The following is a 20,149-nucleotide window of genomic DNA, read 5'->3' as shown; positions in this document are numbered from 1 at the left end:
CGGCGCCCCGCCCCCTCGCCCCCTCTCCCTCCTCAGCGCGTGCGAGCCCCGCGAAAGGGCGGGCTCGGCCTCGCCGCCGTTGGGCGCGGGCGGCCCGGCTGCGGCTATTGTTGCGGCGCCGGGCCGGGCCGGGCCGGGCCGCGGCGCGGGAAGCCGTTTAGCGAGGCCAGCGCCCCGCGGAGCGGCGGCGGCGCGGCGAGCCTTTTACCTCCCTTTCAGAGGGGCGCCGTCCCCTGCGGCCTATGCGCTGCCCCGCGTCGTGCTTCGCGGCCGGGCGGGGAGGCCGCTCCGAGCTTGGCGGCTGGGCGGGGGGGGGCAGGGCCCTCACGGCTGCCCTTGCCAAATGGCTCCTCGCCGGAGGAGGAAGCCGCCGCCGCCGCGGGAAGGGGCGCGGCTGCCTCGAGAGGTAGCCTGACTCCCCCCTCCTTGGCCGGGGGGTGGAGGGGAGCGGGCCCTGCGGGCGCTTCCCCTCACCTCGGCCTGCTCCGCCGCTGCCTTGGCCGGGGGAGCGGGACTGGACTCCGCGCTGTGGGCTTTAGGCGGTGCGAGAGCGGGCGGCGGCACGGCCTGGCCTTCCTGCCCCTTGCCACTTACTCGGTGGGGGTGGCATCGTACCGTGCCCTTGAGCAGAAGGGTGTAGAGACAGCACAACTTGGTCTGTGACTGTTTTTTTTGATGAAATAAATCCTCCTAGAAGTGTAGGGTGGAAAGAGCAACAGATTGTGTGGGGTTTTTGTTGTTGTTTTTCTTTGCTTGTTTTTCTTTAAGTATGCCCTAGCCAAATTGAAGTTATTTTAGGGCTAAATGCTGAGGTGACCTGGGTGAAATCTGGTGGCCTGCCTCATATTGCCGTATAAGGTCAAAATGTACCAGATCTGGTTTTAAATTGAAGTGGAGAAAACCTTTCTTTGTTCTTTCTCTGCTTGTTCTTTCTCTGCTGTAGGTTCCTTAAAGGAAAAAAGGCTTACTGGGCATTAGGTTGTTCTGCTGTGTCCCTGAAATTACAGGGAGGGTCTCTGTGAGAGCTAATATTTTGAAAGCAGGTTGCCATCTGACTCTTAGGTGATACGAGTGTGTATGTCATAAATGCACAGAAATTAAAGGATATGCCACTTTTTAATTTGGTGTTTTTATAACCAGGCATTATAATACAGGCAGGTCTGTGTTATGTTGCAGCAACCACAAGGACTTTGATGTAGTTAATGTTGGTATAGTATGGGAAAGCTCAGCCCAGGCTATTACCATTAGCATACATACTGAATGTTTTTATAAATGTCCTTTGATACTTCAGTTCAACAGATTAGCATGATTTGGCATGAAGTTAAATAATTTGAAATAATATAGAGATATCTTAATTATAGTTGCATATACTTAAGAAAAATAGATATGTGAGTTCTATATCAGTATTATAAGTTCTTGAAGTAATCTTATAAATAAATAAAGGCTACACAACTTGTCACTTCTGTTGCTCTAAAAATTTCAAGAGTTTCAAGAGTAGTTTATATAGTCTTTCTTTAAAATGTATTTAAATATATTAATAGATACTTAACTCACAGCATATCCATAGATGGAACTTAACCTATGTTTGGATAATACTGCAGTCCTAGAAGTTAAACCTGGGTACTTAGGTGTTGAACTTCTAGTGAAAATATGGCCTAATTACATTTCTGGATCTGGGATGAATGCCCTTTCTTTATTGTAAGCTGGAAGAAAAACAGTTCATGATATAGTTAGAAGTTTTACATTATTTCATTTTTTTATCATTTTGCTTCCTCATAATTCATGTTTCGTCTTCTTCCCTATTTTCACCTATTCTTAATCATCAAGAATATATTCTGTTCTGCCAAGCTTTCTTTTCTTTGTCCTTGAGTACTTTTGAATTCATAAAGGTGCCTTTCATTGGTTATTTTCCTCTGTTAATTTCTAATTTCTGTTTAGAAGTGGACTGCTAACCTTAATATTTCTTCTTGATAGTTGAATGTAAGAACTTCTGGGCAGGGAGCAAGGTCACACTTGACAGAACCCTGTGAATGTTTGTGAATTGTGGAAATTGTGTCCCTTTTTAAAATCCTGTACAGTATTTATTTTTCATTATAGTTTGCCACAAATCTAATAGCAGTAGTGGAATCATTTTACATGTTTCATATTTATCAATAGTGTTTTTCTGAATTATGTTTTTATATGTAATGTAGACACCACAGAAGTTCCATATGACTCTTAATCCAAAATATACTGTATGGCTGAAGTTCCATAATACCTGGAACATCTCTAGTACCAGTTTCCTGGAAAATTCTATCACTGCGTTTATCTTTTTTTTTTTTTTTGTTAAAATAACTGAAAATTGCGAACATAAGAATGTTGGTGTGTTAAGAAAAATTATAGTAAGATTGTTACGTACATAGAGAGCAGACAGGTTTTTTTCTTTTTAAAGGTGTTCAAGCTACGTTCTTTATTTACGTTTAGTTATTTGCCAAAGTCTTACTAAAGCTCTGTCTGCATTCTTAAACATCTTCATCTCTTCAGAGTCTGCTCTGGAGTTCTTTGACTTCAAAGAAAATGACATAACTTCTGTGTTACATTGTCAGGGCAGCCATGGCACTGGGATGCAGAGATTGATTCACAGCTCTTGGTACCTGTAACACCTTTTGCCTACACGCCAAACACTGAATTTTTGTCAAGGTGTGCTGTGACAGTTGACTGATTAGCATGGGTGGTGAAGTGCCAAGAAAATAGATGAACCCTTGCTTAATACAACTGCTTACTTCATTAGCTAAGATTAATAAAACTAACAAAAATTAGTAGAGCAGTGGTGCTAAACAAAACACTACTTGAACAGTAACAAGTAATGACATGCACAAATGACCCATTAACAGTTGTGTGCTTTCCACAGCTACTCCCTTGGCTGGTGACTGGGGGAGACCACCCATGTTGGCTCAAATCACTGCTAAGGATGGGGTCATGCTTACCATGCTGCGAATCAGGGTATAATACCTAATACTTTGTTTTAGGTGCAAGGCACCAGTTTTCCCTCTCTTGAGGCTCCAGTGTTCCCATCCAGTAGTAAAGCCTGCTGGTGGCTGTTCTTTTGTTATTTTCTGGAGTGCTTGTCTCAATTTAAGTTCTCCCAGCTGCTTTTTTCCTGCGTATGCCAAAAATCATACCATTCATACTGGGGCTAAGCAACATGATGCTTGTCTTGAGGCAGATCTTAGTCAGGAGCTGGCAGGCAGGTGGGACTGATTACTCTTGAGTCACTTTGGTGTCCATAGAGCCTACACATACTTTCAGAGCATCAGGATTTCTACAACATGCAATGGTGGCTGCCACTTTCTTCATAAAAGAAGGAGGTGCTGTATTTCCGTTTTTCATGGAAAAAAGTGATTAGTCCTCTCCAAAATGTAGTGGATAAGGGTTCTGTTTCTCAGCTGTTTGGAAGCCTTTAGCCTACGTTTTCTATCTTTCATAATTTCTGATGACAAGCTGTTCTGGGGATAGTTTCTCTTCTAGCTCTGCTTGTGCAAAAATAATCTGAGATTCATTGGACAAATAAGAGAAAGTATGTGTGATAGAAGGAACTCAAATGCATAATTTGGGGACGAAGTCCTGTTTGCAGGACTAGGAAGATCCATATACTAGTTTTGTAGAACTGTTCATATATTTTATGGAGGATAGTTGCTGGATAAAACTCTCAAAACTCTTCTGATTTGTTCCCTTCAAGATAGGTGCCACTAGATTATCATGCTTGTTTCCTCTTTCTTTGGCCTAACTAATCCTGAATTGTTTCCACGCAGTGACACAGCTTCAGCAAGAAGGAGGGAAGGAACTATTTGCAGTCAGTTGTATGCAGATCTCAGCAAAAATGATGCTACTTTTCTTTTCACTGCTCATTTTTTTTATATTATGGGAGAGATGATATAAATTGCATTAGGCCAAAGATGAAACTGAGCCCAGCTCTTCAGCATCCTGGATAGCTCTAACCAGTGTGTTTTTATGAAGAGATAACCCTGCCTTAAAAAAACAGAGTCCTATTCCAATCTGAAAAGACAGTTTATAGCCACAACTAAAAACAGTGGGGAGAAGGACTTGTAAATTACACAGTACTGTGTGTAACTCTTTTTGGATTTAGCGGCATGAGAGCCCATCACCTCTTGTGAATCACAGTCTGAAACACAGCATGGCAAGTCAATAAGCACTGCTGAAAAATACTCTTCTATAAACAAGACACAGGTTAATTGTATTTTTCAAGGCAGTTATTGTAAGAGTTACTGCTACTCTGAAGTTTATAATTTTGGTAAAGTGTAAGTAAAATGCATCTTAGTACCTGTGTGTGCAAGCTATTTTGGCATTCTTGATCACTAGATACAACCACTGTTTCTTGAAGATGGTGCCAAAACAAATGCAAATAGACCAGAGTTGGAAGTTTGACCGCAACTTAGAGCAGGTGTGATTTGGCATATAAGAAGCACAGTTAACTTGTTTGAAGGTGGAGGAAATGTTCTAATTCTGAACAGATAAATGATGAGCTGGCATCCATTCTGAAGCAGCTGAAGATGGGATAACCCAAGAGGATAATTCGTATGCTGAAATAGAAGCAGATGTCAATTAAGACAGCTTGCCTGGCATTTTGGGTGCCAGATCTGTAGCATGTGTCGACAGTGCAGGCTTGTCAGACAGCCTGTTTGTGAAATTCAGTGTTGCCTGACATAATAATTTGTTAGAAGGTGGAGAATTTTGCTGTAGGTATTGTGAACTGGAGGAAAAAGTTTTAATCATTTGACCAAATGGTATTACAATTTTGTGTTAAAAACAGTACATGTCATTTTATGCTGTCATTTTTTAAAATTAAAAGTCCATTACAAAACTAGTTGCCTTTACTAAAAGTTAACTGCAGCAGAGTTTATGTACTAGAGTATCTGGAACAATGGGCCACTGTCCTTTAAAACTTCCGAGGTAGTGTGTGATTTGTTTTTCAAAACACTTTGCCTTTGACCTTTCTTCAAGTGAGTTCCTTTCTGCTCTCCTTTCCATCTCTCTCTTGTCCTGGGTGTGGCGCTATGCTGATACTGCTTATGGCTTTCAGTCCCAGAAATTAATTCGGGTTTCTTCCCCTGGGAAATATTTCTGTAAACTAATAAATATTTGGAAGACTCCTTTGGTAATGCTGTTTCTGTACTGTCTAGCTGAGAGCAACAGTTCTTAAGAATTGATGCAGGAACCCTTTAAAGGGAGATGGGACTTGGGGATTCTGTGTTCCTCCTTTTATATAATGGACATTATCACTATGCAGAATGAGTGTGCTGACTGCAAATTAAAGACCAGATTTACCAGTTCGTTGTTCAAAAGATAAAAAGCTATTACAAATACTGAGTGAATTTTTTGCTAAGCTAATATGAGTTTGCCGTTAAAAAGTGAAATACTAGAATTGAGATAGGGGTTGTGTTCCATTATTTTCACATGGTACCACCTTTTGGGGTTCCCTTTTCCTCCATGTTCTGAACCTTTTAATCATTAGGGAGGAAAAAGTGTATATCCTGATTGTTCTATATCTTGAAGTTAGCATTTCCAGAATTTTTTTTATATTGTACTCAAACTAAGCATTGCCTCGCAAAGATGTAGCTAACAGTTTACTAAAATACAAACATGCAGGTTATAGAAATGTACAGTTAAGCTACTGAAAGATGAAGTCAGTGTTATGGTGGCACTACGAGCAGAAATAACCTTACGTGTTTTCAAAAACCAGTTTAATTTGGTGTAGACCAGCAAATGTGTACAAGGCTTAATCAGATTTATATGCCTTGTGTCACTACTGAAAACTTGCTTGAAGAACTGCATAGCTTGGGACAGCACACCCTCAGGCAGATGTGCGCAAAGGAGCACATCTGAGAAAGGAGAAGGAAGAAAAAACAAAGCTCCATGCAGCCATATTTAAGTGTATATATCAGAGGTTTGGAGGAGAGGAGTTCATCCTGTAACAGGTATTTCCATTAAAATAGGTTAACACTATTTTCATGTTAGTATTTCTGTACCTTTGCTTTGGAGAAGCTACTTTGATCCTAGTAGTCCATCTTTAGTAAATGCTTCCTCATATTTGGGATAAGAGAGGTCCAGCTCTCTCTCAACCTTATAACAAGACATCCCTGATAAGCTGCCTCCCTCTCAGCAGCCTAGCCATGCTCATGTTTTTGCCTGCTGACTTACAAGATTGAAAAGACTTTCCCTAATCATTTCAGATGGGTAGGAATATTATTCTTAGAAGTAAAAAGGTTTCTAACTAGAGTGTTTACCTTACCTGCTTTCCAGGGGAAAGGTGCCACACATTAGTTGTCCATCTAAAGCCTCTTTATTTAGGCAGCACTGTTGGGGAGTATGTGGCAAAATTCCCTTTGGAAGTATTTTATCTTCAGTATAGAGTGCACACACAAATCTATTTTGAGAATAAAAGAATCCTTTGTATTTTAAATGCTTTTTTTCAGCAGGATTTTGTATATGGATCCAATCTGGCTTCCTCCATCAGCCCCTGTGGGCAAAGCCATGAATGGTTGCTGAGAACTTCTTTTGCACAGAGCTTCTTTTGGCAACAGAGGAGCCCCATCAGTGGAGCAAGAGCAAAATATGATATTTGGTCACTGCAATACAAAAATCATTATTTTTGTATCTACTCAGCACATCAAAGAATTTTATCTAAACCAGTTTAATATTAGGGAGGAGGGTTAAATAGCATTGATATTTTTCATTTGGAGGTTAGTAATTTATCACTAGCAGTTCTACATTATATTAGTTATTAGAACAATTGAGTCTATTGAAAAATTCTGCAGCGAATGCCATAAGATAACAGATAAATTTAGAATTGTGCAATTTTCTCATAACCCTTCATTTGGAAGTCTTTCTGCTTCCAGTATATGGTGAGGTCTGGCAGCAAGGTTAACCCTGACCTCTGAGTGTTCTATATGAGCTTGTACTTTTTTTGCCACATTCTTTCAGTTTAAATTTAGATTTGCTGGCAGCTATTACACCCATTGCAGCAAGCTTTATGGGCAAAACATTGAAACAAACATGGCTTTTATCACAGATGTTTTTGCTGAATAAGATTAGTGAAGAACACTTGAAAGCTGAAAAACAGGGTGCAGAAGCTTTTGGTCCAAAAGGCACAAATAATTGAATGTCTGGAATGTATTTACTTCTCAGTCTGAGGAAAAGAACAAGTTATTGATTAGATGATGGGCTGCAATCTTGTGCCCTTTTTTACCTCTGTCCTTTGTTAATTGGTAGTAATGAAATCTGAGTTTGCATGTGTACTTATAACAAAAACATTAAATTTGCTGTTAAAAGAACAGGCTGCAACTGCTGTAGGAAACAGCAACCTATAACTAAATTTTATGTTTGGCTGATCACTAAATATGTCTCAGCAAATATTACACATTAGGTAGTTGTTGTATCTGAAGAATTAACCCAGTTGTATAACAGCTGCATTAGTAACTGCTTTATATGGAAGCACATACAACATAAGCATTATTCTCTGTGCTAAATATAAAATTATGTTTTGTAATATTTGTATTCCTTTATGTCTAACCTGAATATATGGTGCTTGACAAATCTGTATGGCAAGGAAATTCTCTTTCAAAACCAGTACTTCTTTTTCTGCCTAATGTATGACATGATCTTCGTAGATAAGGTCACTTCTCTTTTTGTTTAACAAGGGATTCTCTTGTCTCATTTTCCTCTATTGTTCTCATGTTAAGGGTATTCCAAGATAATGCAAAAAGTGTTTCTGTAATACACTTCTATTTTCATGATTTTCTGGTATTTTAAAAGATGAAAATGACAGTGTTCCCATGCGCTGCTGAATGATAGTGGCTCAAACAATAAGGGAGACCTTGAGTGTATGGGAAGGATTGTTCTCCCAATATACCTTTTTTTTTTTTTTTTTTAAGGGGGAAAACAATGAATAAAACAGTCCATGACTCGTAGCCACTTCATACTCCGACTTTTCTTCCTGAAGGAGAGTATATAAAAGCTTCCAAAGATGCTCCAGCCCTACTGCCTCTGTAGTTGCTATGGACAAGATACACTGATACTCAAAAGCTGTTCTACCCTATCTGTCACCCTTTCATAGTATCCAGCCTAGTTATTTGAACTAAACACTGAGGAACTGTGTACTTTTTAAGTGAATTTGACAGAATTTGTTCTCATGTTAGAAGTCCTACTGTGCAAGCTCTATATTTTTAAATGTAAGTAGCATGTTTTTGCTGTTCAGCAGGAATTTCAGGCAACCTTTGAAATAATAGCCAATCAGCTTTTGTTCCAGATGTCGCTTTTGTGCCAATTTTCTAATTAATGAATGTCACTTGTTAACTAGGCCCATTTAGCTTTGTATTGAAGGATAATGAAAACCCATCTTTTTCCTCATCCCCTTAATTTAATAGACATAATTTAGAATCTTACTGAACTAGAAAGACAAAATTTAATGGAAACTAGGGGAGTTTTAGTTTGGGAGAGCTCTTTAAAGCTTGTATTTGTAAGAAGTGACTGTGATTTGAGTTCTATTATAGAAAAAGAAAATAAGAACTGTTGGTTTTGGCACATCTATATATACTGTACTGCAGAGTATTGACAAATGCTAGAAAGAAGTATTGATACAATACAAAAATATTTGTCAAGATAAAGGCCAAGTGTGCCTCATAGCATATGGAGCTAGGTTAAGGATCATTTAAGTAAAATGCACATACACAAGTCTATGGGTCCTGACAGGATGCACCACAAGAGCTGAGGAAGCTGGTTGATATTATTGTGAGGCTGCTCTCGATTATCTTTGAAAGGTCACTGCAATCAGGAGAGGTTTCTGATAACTGAAAGAAAGCAAATGCCACTCCAGTCTTCCAAAAGGGCAAGAAGGAGGACCTAGGGAACTACAGGCCAGTCAGCCTCACCTCCATCCCTGTGAAAGTGGTGAAGCAGCTAATCCTGGATACCATTTCCAAGCACATGAAGGACAAGCAGGTGATCAGGAGTAGTCAGCATGGATTCACAGTGGGGAAACCATGCTTAACCAACCTGATAGCCTTCTCTGATGGAGTGACTGGCTGGGTAGATGAGGGGAGAGCAGTGGATGTTGTCTACTTTGGCCTCAGTAAGTAAGGCTTTTGACACTGTCTCCCGTAACGTCCTCATCGACAAACTGATAAAGTACAGACTAGATTAATGGACAGGGAGGTGGACTGACAACTGCCTGAACTGCTGGCCTCTAAGGGTTGTGCTCAGCGGTGCAAAGCTTAACTGGAGGGCAGCCACTAGCAGTGTACCCCAGGGGTCGATCCTAGGTTAAGTACTTTTTAACATCTTCATTAATGACCTAGACAGTAGGACCAAGTGCACCGTCAGCAAGTTTGCAGACAACACAAAACGGGGGAGTGGCTGATACACCAGATGGTTGTGCTTCCGTTCAGAGGGACCTCAGCTGGCTGGAGAAATGGGCCAACAGGAACCTCATGAAGTTCAATAATGGCAAGAGAGAGCTACTCTCGAATGGAGAGCAGCTTTGCAGAGAAGGACCTGGGGGTCCTGGTGGACAACAAGTTGACCATGAGCCAGCAATGTGCTCTTGGGGCAAAGGAGGCCAATGGTATCCTGGGCTGCATTAGGAAGAGTGTTGCCAGCAGGCCGAGGGAGGTGATCCTTCCCCTCTACTCAGCCCTGGGGAGGCCACACCTGGAGTGCTGTGTCCAGTGCTGGGCTCCCCAGTATAAGAGAGACATGGACAAGCTGGAGTGAGTCCAGGAAGGGGCCACAAAGATGGTTAAGGGATTGGAGCATCTGTCATGTGAGGAAAGGCTGAGAGAGCTGGAACTGTTCAGGCTGGAGAAGAGAAGACTGAGGGGGGATCTTATCAACACATTTCAACATCTGAAGGGAGGGAGAAAAGAGGATGGGACCAGACACTCTTCAGTGGTGCCCAGTGACAGGATGAGAGGCAACAGGCACAAACTGAAACACAGGCATTTCTGTCTGAACATAAGGAAAAACTTTTTTATTGTGAGGGTGACTGAGCACTGGAACAGGTTGCCCACAGAGACTGTGGAATCTCCATCCTTGGAGATATTCAGAAGCCGTCTGGATAGGGTCCTGAGCTACCTGCTCTAGATGACCCAGCCTGCGCAAGGGGTTGGACTAGATGATCTCTGAAGGTCCCTTCCAACCTCAGCCGTTCTGTCAGCTGTATTGTATATTGTAGCATTATATCATACGTGTGTTATTACATGCATGTGGAATGTCTTCAGAATTCAGTCTTTCTTAAAGACTCTGTGAACTTTCATCTTCGTGTTTTCTTCGGAAAACACTGAATTAAAGTACCCCCACCCCAAATATAGATATTAACTACTGCTTTCTGCCATGGAACAGGAAATGGCCCATTTGCCCTCATGAAATCTCTTCTAGCCTACTTTTTATGGAACTTTAAATCCAAACTTCTAATTTAACCTTCAATGTTTGTCACTTCATAAATACAGTTTTTACATATATCACTGAAGTGAAACATATTTTACTCATTTCCATATGCAATCATTATCTCAGAATTGATTACCACTGATTAGTAAGAAGACACGTTCTTATAGCTCCTTATTGTCAAATTTTAGTTTAATAGTGTTGAGAACTAGAAGCTTCATATGATATTTGACGGAGTGCTACACCGATTGTTGCTGGAGCTTGGGTTGATTTATTTGTTTTTTTTTCTGAGCATTCTTTAGTATTGTAAAGGTCAGTACATTAGCAAGCAAAATGTAGAATGTTTACTTTGTCTAGAAATCAGTACTGTAGACATATATCAACACGTACATTTCCTGTAAAAGATCGTCTCACTCAGAAAGGATTCAACATGCAAAGCATCTTTTGATATTCATTTTCTGTGGAACATTCTATATTTTAATTTAAAATGTTTTGGAAGACAGTGGAAAGTAATTGCAGAGTGTGTTTTAAATAATTGTATAGGCTTTTGAAATAGAGCTTAGCTCTTTTAACAGCATTCCAGGAAAAAATATTCAGTTTTAGATTGGAAAAATTTTGAAAATGATAAAGATTTAGAAAACTAAAGAGTGGACATTTAATTTTTTGTGTTCCAAAATGAAATTTTATATATTAAGCCAAACTATCCCCTTTGGAGGGAATATGGTCCTGTGGGTAATATGGGACTAGGAGTCTGAAGATCTGGGACCTCATGGTTAATTCTGGTGAAGATGAGCAATTCTATGAGGAATAATATATGTCAGTATAGTACTGGTGTGAGCTTCCTGGATTCTATTTGTACAGCTTTGTTCTGTGATAGTGCGTAAATTATGATTTTCTCCATGTCCCACTTGCTAACCCCTCAGAAGGAAACAGATTACCACAAAGATTTATCAGGTGAGGAATAATAATAGTATTTATCTAGCTCCCCTAGGTATTGTGGACTGTTGATATGATACTCTTAGGGATTTTGGAAGGATGGCAATGTAATATTAGTGTTTGTGTGCTCAGTCTATTAAAATTGATTGCTATAAAATGATCTCTGTGCAAAAGTTACGTATAATTCATAAAAATAAGAAAGATGAAAGAAGCGAAGCAGCTTCAGGATAGAGGCTAAACCCTGGACTTGGAGCTGCCCTTGATGGCAGGGAGGTCATTGTGACTGTACTTTTGCCATGAGTCTTTAAAAGTGATTTGAATAAGAAAAATGAGGCATATTGTGGCAGCATGCACAGGGACTACTGTGGAAAGAAGTTTAAGAGGAGTCACTGGAACAGACTTTTGAGGAAACTAAGGAATAAGAAAAGTATTTTTGGCAGCTGCGCTTAAATGGATTAAAATTTTTGCTATAGAGTGAAGCAGGTTAGATATAAGGGGAAAAATACATCCATTAAAACAGAAAATGCTTGGAACCCACAAAGTATTTTGGCCATCCAGGCGCATTTTCCAAACTTATGGGCAGAAAATAGCTACAAGACTTGATTAAGCCTGGACATGTAATAAAGAAAAAAAAACGGCACTCATGATGACCCTCAATTTCTGATCCTCATTGACAGAGCAGTTAGTGGAGAGATGTTAAAATAGAAGTGGCTTAAGAAGCAGACATTAAAGTTATTTTAGTTTTGGTCTTGATCATGCTTAGTTTGAACTGGCAATGGTTTGTCCAAGATGAAGTGTTAGAAAGCCGTTCAGATATGCAGAGGTGGAGTGTGATCGTTTGGGTACGAAGAGCAGCTATGAGTATGTGTCATCAGGACTGGAGTGATTGCTGAAGATTTCTAAATGGAGAAAGTCACCCAAGGATAGGGAAAGAGCTGGTCAGCTTTTTTCTTGAGAGCTGGTCAAAAAAATGAGTCTTCAAGTCACAAAAAGTTTGAATGTTTTAAGATTTCGTGTATGTTTGATTTCTTTTAGACCCAACCAGGAAAAGAATCTGAATGGTCAGACTCTATGTCATGTCTTATGAAGAAACTGGAGGAATTGAATTTAGATATTGAAGAAGCTCTCAGTGCTGGCTCTTCTCCCTCCAGTACTCCTTCTGCCAAAAGGCACAAGCTACTGGTAAGAATGTGTGTCATATGATACATTTGCTAACATTTAGCTATCAGATGCTCATGAAGTAAAGGTTTTCAGATCTGGGTGTGTTTCTGGAGAGGATGAGGAACAAGTTATAAGGATGAAATAAGTTACAGTTTTGACTCAGTAATAATGAAATCTCATGAGCTGCTTGAACTCCTGCAGGCCAAATGAACAGATATGTCATAGGATTAGACTGCAAGTTTTCTGTCAACTTGAGCTAAATTCATAAAATACCCTTTTTAGAGGGGAATTTGGATCCAGGTGATTGCATTTGATACAGTTCGTCATTATAGAATATTGTGAATATGAAGTTCTGGTGTTAGCCTATTTGCACTTGTAGTATTTATTTAAAGACGTAACAGCAAGAGAGACACTATATATCTTCATTAAGACTTGAATTAATATTTGTTTTTATTTTATATGAATAATTGATTTAGAGTTGCATTCATATATTTAAGAATATTTTTTKATAGCTGGTGTCAAAAATTGATGACATGCAATTTCCCAAGATATTTTTTGAGGGCAAATGGGCTTGGGAAGCTATAATATAATTTTAGTAATTTTTGAATAAACAAGTTTTTTTATAGAAGCAAGTAATTGGAGAAGGAACAGTATAAGAAGTTAGGGGTATTTGTTCTCTGCTTTAATCTATGATTAAAGTCAGTTCTGAAGATAGAGTTACGTTGAACTGCAGCTCTGAATGTTGGTGCTAGCTTGAAGTTCCTGGAAAGTGAGTTTACTTGAATGCTCTTGCTGCCTCTGATGTTTCAAGGCTGGTGCATTTTGTAAAAGTAAGTTTTTTGAGTACGTGTCTGCGTGCATCACAACATAGATGTTCATGTCTGTCAGACTGGAGAGTTGAAAATCTTGCATCTCTGGGTGCTGCACTTCTGCTATATCCGTTTTCATATTCTGCAGTGAGAATGTAAGCAACAGAGTATCCATAACCATCTCTCATTTTGTTCTTACTGTACATGTCAGCAAGTCAGAACCAGCTCTGTCCAACTGAATTCTTTTTATTATTCACTTTGTCTTTACTTATCTGTCTATTAATGGACAGTGTTCTTGTAGGAAACTGCTCAATGTCATCTGTCAAAGTACAATGGCAATGTAGCTGGCTTTTCTGCCTGAAAGTGAAATTCAAGCCATCAGAGTTCAAGCACTTCCCACTGTGAGGCAGTCTGATTTTGCTAACTAGTGATCCTAACATCTGTCATCTTATGCCTGTGCCTATTCTAAGGCAAAAGCCATGGTTTCAATAGGCATCATTCCTTTTCTATGAAGATCTAAACATCATAGGACACTGGATTAAATCCATGGCTGGAGCATTCAGTGAAAGACATTTGGCGTTCAGACAGTGAAAACCAAGTCCAAATAGTCAATGTGTTCAAATGTCTTTGATACATAATGACATCAACRTCAAAAGTTGTGCATAGAGAACACCAATACCAGCATCCCAGATGCTTACTATTCTATTACTGACGCCCAGTGGCAAGACTCATGTCTTGAGTATAGAAGCCAGGACTTCAGGTACAGCCTATTTCCAGGGATAAGTCTCAGAGAAAAGCCTGTGCTAGCAATACAGCTGGCCATGGTTAACATGTTGATAAAACTCACCTTCAAGCCAGTCTCACTGGTCTTGGCACCATTTTTTTTCCTTATCAGTATTCACTTCTGCTCAGATGAATCCAGAAAGATTCCAAGGATATTTCTAATATAGTGCCAAAATCACCATTTTTCTCAATATGATGTTTGAGGAATTACACTCCTCTTTCTCTTCATCAGGTCACACCTTCTTCCCACTCTGAAGCAGCAGAACTTTCTTTGCTTTATTTGTCTATGGACAGGTAAATATCAGGTAAATCAGCCCACATTCTTACTGTGGTCTTATTTGATAGACTGAAAAAGCCCTTCAGACATCCAAGAGCCAATTTCACTACAAGAGATGGAGAGGTCATGTACCACAAAGGTTTTCCTGCCCAGACCAGCAACATCAGGCCAAAAGAGTCAGGAACAATCTGTTGTGGAACTGATGGTAGGACACCATTTGCTGTCTCATGCAAAGGTATTTGTAATCAAGCCATTTCTGAGCAAGGGAATCATCTGCCCTAATGTAAACATTTAAGAATTAGTAGTTTCAAAATGAGTTGACCTCAGTCTTCCTGTATAGGCAAAGAAGAGAAATAGATCCTCTTAAATCTTCCATGAATTTACTGTGAAGAAGCAGACTTTGTAAATCTCAAAGTGACAGTTGCTGTGGAAAAAAATGAACAAACTGTTGTTTTCATACAAGTTGTATGAGTAATTTATCTTTTATCAATTCATCCCATTTGGTCCATATTTCTTAATATAGCTTGTAATTTGTTCCACACACATCCAATGCTTTATCATTGTCATTCACATTGAAACTTGAATAGAAAGATCAATCTCAGACATGTTTACTAGTAAATGTGTAAATTTGCCATCTATAAAATAGTGCACCACTTATGGACTCTTCATATGTTTTTATCCTGTTTTCATTATATAAACTGGGAATTGAAGCAAAAAATTATGAATGAAAAGCCATTTTGGGAAAAGTGCTCACAGATGCAAGTTCAAAGTCACAGATCCAAAGTCTCAGAACTAGGTGACTGTGTTATATAAGTGGCAGCATGTTTGCTGGAGCCGTTGCTCTGAATATTGGTCTCTTGAGGGCATGGGCAATTTTTAACAGATGACCCAGTGCTTGTGTGACAGATGCTTTGTCTCAAGCATATACCTATAATTTAATCACTGGCTTGAGACAGTCTATTTTCTAGTGAAGGGTTTTTCATCTGCTAATTGAAGTAACTTTTTGATATTTTATTATTATTTATATTTTCCCGTTGTGGAGATATTTTTCATTAATAATACTCTATTGAATAAAAATGTTGCAGAAAGAAATCTAAATACTTGTTAGTTAATGAAAATAGATGATTGGGTGAATGAATTTTATGGAAGTTAGTGGGTGAGAGTAGGGGTCTAGCAGTATTTTGGGGAACAAATTTAAGGTGTTTTCTAAATCATTCATTAACTTAAAATAAGCTGTTAGGTTTAATTTGCCTTGGCCTGTCTTTACATCTGTGTAAACTGCAAATTACAGCTGGTCAAATTTTTATTGGGAAATAGCATTGGGCAATAGCACTGGGTGTCTGACTCAGTATCTGGTCCAGTAAAGATATCAGAAAAAAATTATCTGTCATCCATATTTTTTTCTGAAACATTCTCACCAATGCCATAAATACATGCTATAAATACAGGAAACTGGGCTATCTGCATGCACTAAAAGAGCAAATTTGCTAGTTTTGAAAAACTGCAATTAGTAGTACAGCTCCTCAAAAACCTGTTCTTTTTCTATGAAAAAAATCTTTCTTAGCAAGAAAGATAGTTTATAAATGAAATAACAATGATTAAAAAGCCTTTTGGTAAACAGTGTGTTTCACTATTGTTTAATATATCTTCCTAGTTTCCATTTAATGTCTAATAACCAGTGTTAGTACAGAAAAAACAGCAGATCTGAAGATGAGAATGGCATTTTTAAGTTTTTTTAGTCCTTTATCATTCATGAATAGTGACATAGAAATCCTGTTTGATTATAAATACCCTGTCTGATATTAGAGATAATTTTCATAGAACAAAATTTGTCTTTAACTTACACATCCTCTTAATGCTTTTGAAACAGCATGTTATCTTCGGATTTCTTTGGGCCGCATGCTGACTCTTTTGTTTGCTTTGCATTGCCTCCTCTTTTCACAGTCCTAGGAATATACTAACTAGGAACTAGGCAGTTACTGTTACAGACCAGCAGCAAATTTTTCCTCTTGTGAAGAGAAGCAGCCAGAAAAGGGGCTGATTTTGATTGATGTACAGCTTGGGACTACTCTGCAGTGCACCCACAATCCTAGTTCCCTGGTTGTCCCCAGCTTGGATCCTGGTGGATTGCAATACAACTTTCTCCTTGCTCATACACCCACTTGTTTTGAAGAAAACCAAGATATGTGGGGGAGTGTTGTGCAGCTGGTCTCTTCCTGGCATTAAATTCAGTGTGGCCTGGTGCATATGGTGACCAGAATTAGGACATGTATCTTTTAAAAAATTGTGTGAGAAGGGAGCAATTGAGTAAGATTTCCCCTGGTTTGGGGGACAAGGAAAAGCGGATTTGGAATGTTCAGGTTCTGTAATTTGAAACAGAGTTTGCTGTATCTCTATTTAAATTAGATAAAGAATATGAAATAAAGTCAAAATATATTTTTAAATAATTTGAATAACATCACTTCTCTTTCTGAGGTAGAGGGGATTCAGTTCCTTGATACTGAAGAGGATATACTGCTATTTAATAGTGCTCCAGTTGTTGTACACTTGCTGTTAAGGAAACCACTTTACAAAATATCTGGATGTCTAATGTAGCAAAATGTAAAAAGAAAGATGCAGATGTTTTTAAGAAAAAAAAAGTTTGAGGCCAAATGTTTACTTTACATCGAAAAAAAAGCATTTAAAAAGATAAAAATAAAATTCCAATGTTTTTATCTTGCTGCTCACATTAAAAAAAATATTTATGACCTGCCTTTATTTACAGGGTTTTTAAAATTCTTTTACAGTGCCCTGTTCAAGTGGAGACTGGCTTTTATGGAGATCATCAAGGAAAGAGATCTTGGAAAAATAGAAGAGCAGGCTACCAGGATCTAGATTGTTCATCTAGCCCAGTGTCAGCTGGAGCACGACCAAAAACTGATGTGAGTAGCTACTGCATATCTACAACATAATCTGATTTGACCAGTAATCTCAGAATTTACTGTTTATCATTAAAATCATTTCTGTGTTTCTTTCAAGTAATTTGTTCTGCAAATACTGCAGTGCATGGAGGAGTTCTAACTGCAAAATGGGTACAGATAAAAGGTCAGTCTTCAGTAAGACTCCAGGGCAGTGGGATTCATCTAATCTGATTTCAGATACCTCTAATGTAGACTGCTACATCTGAACTAGTCACTTGGACTCCTTGGAAAGAAATAGCCATGTCTAAAGAATAATTCATCTTATCTGGAAGTTACATGAGATGGATCCCATGCAGGCATCATAGAGTCACTACTACATCTTTTTCTTCATTGATTATTTTAGAATTAGAGTCTTTACATTTTTAATTTGACTATTTGTTAGGCCCAGATTTGAATTCCACCCCGAATTCTTTGCAAGTGGAAGCGTTCAGCTCTGGAGGTTTAGTTGAGCCCTATTTCTAATCAATAATAGCAATATTTATTTTGTTTCTTTACAATGTGATGCTATAGGCTGTGATCAAAGTGTGTTAAATACATCAGAGGATTTCTCCTCAGGCTTTAGTTCAGTTCCTAAACAGCTCAATATTGTTACATTTATGCATATAAGAATAACTTATTTCAGGATCAGTGTCTTAGTTCCAAATGCAAATGTTTTTATCCCTCAGTTGTAAATTACTTAGGTGCCGGTAGTGTCTGTGAACATCAAATAACATGAGAATAGTTGCACTGGTTTGAATCAAAGGTACTTCTAGTCCAGTATCCTGTCTTTGACAGTGGCCAACACTGGATGCTCAGGGAAGAAGTATGAGAACAGGGTAAGGAGATGGTATGCCGTCTCAACTTCTGTTGAGATATTTATGGTATAGACACATTGAGGCTAGAAGCTATATTGCAGTTTTGTAATTGATAGCCCCTTAGGGTCTTTTTGCCATTAATTTTGGCTAATTGCTTTTGTATTCATTTTTTCTTTTGGTATTCAAAGCATCTTGTAGCAATGAGTTCTGAAGTTTAACTGTGAAGTATGTGAAAAAACACCTGTTTCTTGTTGTAAATTTGCTACCGGATAATTCATTTGTTAGCCTATAATTTTTGTACTATGAAAAATTGAATCCAAAGAATCGTGTAAGTAGTGAATAGTAACTAGGACTGTTTTTTTTCCAGTGTGTCTGAATATGTATTTATTGATTTTGACTTTTATCTGCCAGTTTATCTTATGCTTATTCAGTAGCATGAGGTCCTTTTGCATCAACTTGCACTCTTTTTTTTTAAATTAAATTTAATATCATCAGAAAACTGCCTGTTTTCATTCCCCCATTTTCCAGACCATTTATAAGTATGTTGAACATATGTTGGTGAGACTACCAGGTAAGCTCTATCCACTGTAAAATTAAAAAAAACCCCAGCTTATTCCTAGCCTTTTTTTTCCTGTCTTTTAGTCAGCCTTGAAAGGGAATTTGTATTTCCTAACACCTTTTTTTTCCTTGACAGCTTAGTTTAAGAGCCTATGATAGACAACTTTATCAGAAGGTTTTTGAAAATGGGCATGTACGGTATCAACCAGACCATCCATATCCACATGATTATTCAAATGAACTAGATTAGTGAAGCATGACATCCAAAAGCTGTGCTGACACTTCCCTATGAGCCTGCATTACTATCCATGTGTTTACTCTGCTCTTAATCATACTTTCTAGAAATTTTCTGTCATGGATATCAGTCCTACTCATGTCTTTTCCACAAATTGCTTCAGAGTCATTTTCAAATATTGGCATCACGTATGCCACCCTCCATTCCTTTGATACCAAAGCCAATAGATTTTAGCAATAATTACACATTATGTTAATAGCTCAGCAATTCTTTTTCTCCTAATGAGGTACTTATTTCAAGTTATCTATGCAATATTGGTTAAAGCAAAATCTATTATATTAAAGGCATCTTTAAAACTGTCACATTGGCCAGCTACTACAGAATGATGTGTGTGCTACCATGCAAATTCTGTATTTCATTAAATGAGCCTACTCCTGTTCCCTGAAATGGAAATTTGAAGGTGGGATCCGCTTGCTTACTAATTGTCTTCCCACTAGCCCACCTTTCCTTAGAAAATAAAATACTTAAAAATATTTTTCAATTCTGCAAAAGCAAATTATTTGAACAAATAATTTAATAAAACAACAAATAAAACAAGTTATTAGAACAAGTATTTGAATTTGTTCTAATTAGAATAGATAGTAGAATTCAGTAAAAAGTGAGATGTTTGACTGAACTTTATTTTTTTTTTCACCTCAGCAAAATGTTCAGGTATGTACAAGTATCTTTGTTTAACTGCCTCCCCACTAATATTTTGTAAATATTTTGAAGTGTTGCAGTAATACTGTTGTTTGGGAGAGAAGTCAGAGAAATAATATTTTTAGGATTATTTTTCTTTTCTAAATTCTACATTTCTCTGTTGAACTTCAGGAAATACTAATATAGCAAATACCACTCCCATAAATCTTCATCAGTACAGTCTATGTATTGTATCAAGCATTCTTGTAACAGCAGTGTAGCACAGAATGCACTACTGTTGTTTAGGGTACAGTCTAGTCTAAAAACCTACTGAAGGCAAATGTTTTTTTTTAAAATTAAGTCTTTTTTGGAATTGGCCAGTGCTGTAAATCAGACATAAATATTGAAACTTGGTTTTGCAAATTTTTTACAGTCTAATTTGAATAATGGCATATCTAGATCCAGATAGTCTTTCTGCATGTTTCTGTCATGTCTCTCTAATAACTGAATTTTTACCTCTT

At 38.3% G+C, this 20,149-nt stretch overlaps 1 protein-coding gene across 4 annotated transcripts in view; it reads left to right on the top strand.

The window, feature by feature from the left end:
* The first annotated feature begins 140 nt into the window (after positions 1 to 140).
* Positions 141 to 20,149, top strand: part of LOC112978569 (rho GTPase-activating protein 7-like) — a 69,263-nt gene continuing 49,254 nt past the window's right edge. For 2 of the 4 annotated variants that reach the window (XR_003257918.1, XM_026092174.1), the window contains exons 1-4: positions 141 to 406; positions 12,409 to 12,555; positions 14,359 to 14,420; positions 17,190 to 17,324. Coding sequence is in view for 2 of the 4 variants with exons in the window: in XM_026092174.1 (XP_025947959.1) it covers positions 344 to 406; positions 12,409 to 12,555; positions 14,359 to 14,420; positions 17,190 to 17,277 (360 nt within the window). In the remaining 2 variants the exon portion in view is untranslated. Of the gene's footprint in view, positions 407 to 12,408; positions 12,556 to 14,358; positions 14,432 to 17,189; positions 17,325 to 20,149 lie in introns of all 4 variants that reach the window. The other 2 variants (XR_003257919.1, XM_026092173.1) reach the window with 2 other exon arrangements.

The sequence above is a fragment of the Apteryx rowi genome, unplaced genomic scaffold (assembly GCF_003343035.1).
Source record: "Apteryx rowi isolate R43461 unplaced genomic scaffold, aptRow1 scaffold_943, whole genome shotgun sequence".
Lineage (NCBI taxonomy): Eukaryota > Metazoa > Chordata > Aves > Apterygiformes > Apterygidae > Apteryx > Apteryx rowi.
The sequence above is the reverse complement of the archived record's forward strand: the minus strand, read 5'-3'. Positions and strand labels throughout refer to the sequence as shown.